Raw genomic sequence first — 6,320 nt, forward strand, 5'->3', positions numbered from 1 at the left:
TACGAGATTTGTTCATATTATTTATTTAATTATTTATGATCGGGCTCGGGTTCCTCAGGTTTCCAGCCCAATCCCAAACCGAATTAAAGTGGGAGGTTTTACTTTGGGATGGGCTTGAGCCAGGTCCGTGTTCGACGATAAAAATCTGGCCGCCTACATTCAAAATTCAAAAAATTTGAAACTCTTTTTATAATTTATTATAGGGTTGAGCCGTTGAGAAGAGTGGAAAAGAAGAATAATAGAGATGGACAAGTACGAGAAGTTGGAGAAGGTTGGAGAAGGGACATGGCCCTGAAGAAGACAAGGCTGGAAATGGACGAAGTCAAGGGTGTTCCCTGAACTGCTCGGCTGGAAATGGACGAAGAGGGTCCTTCAGATGCTCTCTTCAGAGATCTCTATCTGGTCAGATGCTCTGCGTCGAGCTCTATCTGACAACAAGAACTGGGAAGCCCCACGTCTACCTGGTCTTCGAGTACCTCGACACGGATCTGAAGAAATTCATCGATTCTCACCGCAAAGGATCCAATCCCCCCCTTTGGCCCCCCCCACACTCATCCAGAGCTTCCTCTACCAATTGTGCAAAGGGGTGGCCCACTGCCACAGTCACAGCGTGCTTCACAGAGATCTCAAACCCCAAAATCTTTTGGTTGACAAGGACAAGGGCATACTCAAGATTGCCGATCTTGGCCTTGGAAGAGCCTTCACCGTTCCTCTCAAGAGCTACACACACGAGGTGGTCTGCTTTTCCTTTTCCTTTTCCATTTCCATTTTAACTCTAACCTTCCTTCTTCTGCTATTCAATTCTTATTATTATTACCAGATTGTAACTCTCTGGTACAGAGCTCCAGAGGTTCTGCTCGGCTCAACACACTACTCCACTGGTGTCGATATGTGGTCTGTCGGATGCATATTTGGTCTGTAACCCTATTCTTTTTATTTTTCAATCAACAATAATTACATCTTCCTAAACTATTTTTCTTGGTGTAGCTGAAATGGTCAGGAGACAAGCCCTATTTCCTGGTGATTCTTAGCTGCAACAGTTGCTTCATATATTTAGGTACTTTCCTCTCTCTGTTGCTTTGTCTATCAGAAATTTGTGTTGATTTTACGAGAAATTCACAAAGCAAATAGTTCACTGTTCTGTAAAGAATTTTCCCTTAATAAGTAGAAATGGATATTTATATTTCTACAAATAAAAGTGAAGAATTTTCAAGTACACTGTATGGAATAGAAGAGCAAAAATTGTACTCACTCGGGAATAATGAATGAGAAATTGTCTGTTTTAGGTTATGTTATATTTATGAATAAGACTTGGAGTAGCAGAAAATTGAATACGTTGTCATTGAGAATTAATCACCAACTCAAACAGAGAGGCCACCCTGTGGTATAAGTATATCTGAGATAGCATTTACATTTTGAATATGATTAAGTGATCAACTTATAGATCTCACTTAAACAACCGCATGTACATAGCATTTAGGATATTGTAGTTGTGCTTCCAATTGGTGATCGAATCGACCATACTTCATTTTCCTTCTTTTTGCTCTTGTTTTCTAGGGCTGCTCAGACCATCAGCAGTAAATACTAGCAATTGAACTTGTCCATTTCATGTATGTACAACAAGTGACAAGTAGACCAAGAAAAATAAATGGCAGCAGTCAGCAATTTTATATGAACTGATTTTCTTTTTAACCACATCAAAATGTAGGAGTAAGGTTTTTTTCGTCCCTTCCAAACAGCTGGATTGAAGGATATCCACTTTGGTTCATTTATTTACTTCAGTGAATAAACTTTAAAAGTATGATGAAGAGTTTTTTGTGAATTCCACTTTAGGTTCAGTCTGCCTAGAAAAAAACATGTTGGATCCCATTTTGTTTGATGTAAGTTTGAGAGAACGTCTTTTGGTTTTTAATGATGCTTTAACTTGCTTATTCACATTTTTTTTTTAGATCGTTAAACCACTTAATGACGTTCACTTGCAGAGTCTGGGAAATGTATTCTGGAAATAAAGAGGCCTGGAGGTAAAATTAAGAGAGCTGTATTTGGTCCTCTGAAGAAGACTATTATTAGTGCGGGTGAAGATGCTGTGGTTAGTGATAATGGGATACTGAGGTAAGTAGTCGTATCACATTCAACATTCGGGACTATATTGAATAGTTATGATTTTGCACTTGATTTGGCTACCGCGCAAAAAACAGTTTACCACTGAGCACACACCTTGAATTCTAAGGGCGGGAATCCAATCTCTGTTTAATAGACTGACCTTGATAAACATCTTATTTCTAAAAATGATAGGACGAACTCTTTCATTGAATTCCCAAATGAGTCTCCTGCCCCAAAATCCCCGAACTTAGGAAGTGAAGCCCGAACATTCCTGAACTTTGTAAGTTGAGCGCTTGAAATCCCTTGGCGTAAGATATGCCCCCTTCTACCACCTTCCACCAACTAACACCAAGTTAACACAAACTGTGACACCAGCATCGCGCAAAAAACACTTGACCACTCAGCACACACCTTAAACAAGCTGTACACAGACAGCACCACCTATATACAGAGACACAGAGCTTCCTTTTTTTCTCTTTTTTAACTGTACACACTCTCTCTCTAATTACAGCACACTCATTAGTGAAGTTGAATAAAAATGTATGGGAACGTCTTGAGTGCATTCCTGTTAAATTGGCAGTCGGGCCAATATTACAGCATTGCATCAATAGGTGTTGCAATCCTAAGCACATTTTCCTCCATACCAGGGTCCCATTAATAACATTAATATAGGTCTTAAATGCTGATGATGCCAAAGAAGTGACTGAAATTATTATGGGTTTATGAATGTAGGACAGAGAGAGAGACAACAGTGTATTGAGAATTGTGAGTGAATTCTGTTATATTACAAATTGGGTGAGAGAGCTGCTGACGCCAATACATTACAAGAGAAGAAAGAAGTAGTAGCAGCAGCAGGGAAATAGAAGCAGGCAAACAGGAGGTGGAGCACTCCAGCAGCACGCAACAGGAGGTAGTAGCAGGTGGAAGAAAGCTTGCGGCAGCAGTCAGCTGGGGCATCTCTGGTGGCAGCAGCTTTTAACAAGGGAGCAGGGGAGTCCCGAACATTCCTAAAGTTTCTAAGTTGAGCGCTTGAAATCCCTTCAGGTAAGATATGCCCCCTCTCTATGCCCAATAGCAGGAAGTCGCAATAACAGCAGTGTTGATTATCGAAAAAATAAAAGCAATAACAGCATTGCATCTGCGTGGGTGCATTTTGTATAGACTGAAATGTTGTAAACCTCTGATATTGATGTGCAGATAAAAAAACAGTTATTTGAAAAGCACTGAGAAGCAAAACTCTGTACCTAGCTATCTCAAAATGCCATTAGGTATTTGCAAAGACGATTAGCAGTCGACAATTGCATAATGTTTAGGAGCACGCACGGTCTGTAAAAATGAGTGTGACCACGATATGCACTGATGAAACTTTTATCAATATAGGCTTGCTTATTAGCATTTCCCAACACGGGGCGGATGAAACACTAGCCCCACCAACCCCATTCCCCACTAAAAAGCTAGTTAGAAAAGCATGTGGTTTTGTGCAGCTTGTGTACAAAAGCATGTTATTAACCGTAGTTGTTAAAGATAATGACTACTTAATGAAAAGAAAAGAAACGCAAGCATGCAAACACAGTTATTACTCAGCACTGGCCAGATACAGAAAGTGAGAGCAGCAAAAAGGCAGCGCAGCATGTTTATTGATAATGAAGATGCGGTCTCTTGCATTTCCCATTTTCCCACTCTCTTTCTCTTTCTCTTTCTCTCTTTCTTAAAAAAAAAACAAGCAACAACGTAGTTTGACAGTTGTTTGTTGTTGCTCTTCTGCTCCACTGACTTGGAAATCTCGTCGTTTGTTTCTGTCTTGTTTTATTACTTCACAGTTGACACTGTTGAAGAAACCGAACACACTGTTGTTATTTTGGTTTTGTTTCAAGTTTCCCGCTTAATGCAGTGAAATTCATCTCAAGGTTGATTTTACAAGTTTTTTTTTTTAATGCCAACTTGAGTTTGCTTTTTTCAGTTTAAAATGTTGTTTAGTTTGTTTTCCTATAAGGGTGTTGCAGAGTTTTCTAGTTTTTGAAGAAGTGAAGAAGATGAGTAGCAGAGCAAGAAGTATGATGCACACAGTGAAATCTCCATTAAAAGTTGACAAAGTATGTTTCTCTGATGATAACCTGAATTGGGTCTTGGGATTTCTTAACTCATTTGTTCTATTATTATATTTTCGATTTTTTTTATTTATTGCTGACTGAAGAAAGAGGAGATAGAGAAACAGGGGAGAAGATATGGGATATGTTTGTTTAGTCCTCCCCACCACAAGTAACATTCCCCCAATCTACGTCGAAAGACTTACCTTCCACCACAATGAAGTCCCTCTCACAATTCATCACTCATACCTATTCGACCATTCAAATAGAATTACTTCAATTAGTTATTGACGTTTCAACAGAAACTATTGCCATACACTCTTGTTTGTATTGTTCAAGCAATCAAGCCCACCACAATTAAGTCCTTACAGTTGCCCATCATTCGATTCGTTTAATCTCTGAACATTTGTTTGGTTTCTCATTTTTCCTTTCTATCTTTTTCGCTGTGGTTGGTTATTGAATATTGATGTACTGTTCGACACTTTGACAGGGTGAGATGTTAGTGATGTACAGCATGATAACGAACTGTTAGTTGGTTACGCGTGATAGCAACAGCAAGTCAGCAATAGTAATGTTATTTGTGAGCTTTATTGGCCCCCTTAATTGGAGAAGACTACTATTAGTAAGCTGTGGTTCGCATATGGGATACTGAGGTAAGTAGCTGTATCACATTAACATTCGTGACTATATTTGGAGAATAGTTTTGATTTTGCACTTCATTTTTGGTTTTTCAGTTGTTTTTATTGGTTTTTCAGTGTTTTTTTATTGGGTGAAGGGGGGCGGGGTCAACCTTGCAATTGGTTGTTTGCCACGTGACACTTAGTTGTTTTGCCATTTGGCACTTAGTTTTGGAAGAAGGGGGGGAATAGAAAATTTGATCTCGTCACACCCAATTAGCTTGATACTGTATTCACTTGTCTGCATTTGAGTTCCAATGCCTTAGTTACCTCTTGGCATTACCTGGTGTACTTTTCCAGCATGGTGCTGCACTATACAAATTTAGTTCGTAGTCATTCAGCACTGTTGTCGTATAAAAATGTCCAGAAGGTTATTCAGATTTCAGAAAGGTTTACTTACCAGGCAAGTAGACTTGATGATAGTATCACTGTCGTATTCAGATATCTGTGTCTTCCAATACGGACATTAAAACATCCATGAAGTCGTGCTCCCTATTCAGTTCACCGGTTTGTCTCATCCGTTTATGCTCTTCCAGCCATCTCTGAAAAACAGAATCAAGTTCTTTTGCTGTGTTTTTCATCTCTTTCTTGTAACCTTGCAAGTCGAGCCAACTTAGATACGGAAGTGCGTCTTCGATGACGAATAGCCCCAACAGCCTAAGGAAATCTCTCATTCCCTTTTGACATGTCCTTGCAATCATCACAAGAAGACAGTGAACAAGAGTATCTCTTTCCTGCAATCATCCTTAGAATCACATTGAGGGTCAAGTCTCCAAACCATTGCTTCATGTCTACTAAGACTGGACCTTTTGCCTTATCACGATTCTTCCACACCTTGTATAGTTTTTGGATAGATGTATCGATTTCAGAGTTCCTAACATGCTTTAGTAGTTCGAGCCTGCGATTTGAGAGGAGTTCCGACACGGTTATTTTGCGTAGTTCCACCCAATACTGTCCATAAGGAGCCATGCCAAACAAGACATAATCATAGCCCAGGATCTTTGATGCCGTAGAGGTAGGACGAGAAGCAAAAGCCTTATCACTAGTAGTGAAGCACTCCTTTACGATATCCGAATTACTCACCACCAATGCATGATTAACACCAATACGTATCTTAAAGATTGGGCCACAGTTATCAGCTAAGTGCTCCAACTCATTATCTACCAAAAACTGAAGTGCTGCCCTGTAATTGGTAGTTTTGTTTGTTTTTCACTTCTTTTTGGGTGGTTGGGTGAAGCAAGGACCAAAATATCACCGATATATCTTATATATCGTTGATATATATCGGTATTTTGGTACACCGACATTGATATTTTCGATATATATGCACCGAATATAGAACTTTTTTTTTTCTTGATATATATCGGAATTTTTGATATAAAACTTTATATCGCCGATATAATCGATATATATCGGTTGACTTTTTGACCATTTTTTAATATAAATCTGACAT

General features: G+C 39.1%; 1 protein-coding gene and 1 pseudogene across 1 annotated transcript; one reads left to right on the forward strand and one right to left on the reverse strand.

Moving 5' to 3' along the window:
* The first annotated feature begins 215 nt into the window (after nucleotides 1–215).
* Nucleotides 216–1,610, forward strand: LOC147473235 (cyclin-dependent kinase B1-1-like). Its single transcript, XM_086587705.1, has 3 exons — nucleotides 216–733; nucleotides 821–914; nucleotides 988–1,610. Exons 1-3 carry the CDS (start codon nucleotides 377–379, stop codon nucleotides 1,029–1,031), a joined length of 495 nt encoding a protein of 164 aa, XP_086443831.1. The 5' UTR covers nucleotides 216–376; the 3' UTR covers nucleotides 1,032–1,610.
* A 3,694-nt stretch (nucleotides 1,611–5,304) lies between these two features.
* The window catches only part of LOC147473236 (demethylepipodophyllotoxin synthase pseudogene), a 1,756-nt pseudogene continuing 740 nt past the window's right edge, over nucleotides 5,305–6,320 (reverse strand).

Source organism: Coptis chinensis, unplaced genomic scaffold (genome assembly GCF_015680905.1).
Source record: "Coptis chinensis isolate HL-2020 unplaced genomic scaffold, ASM1568090v1 utg3369_pilon_pilon, whole genome shotgun sequence".
NCBI lineage: Eukaryota > Viridiplantae > Streptophyta > Magnoliopsida > Ranunculales > Ranunculaceae > Coptis > Coptis chinensis.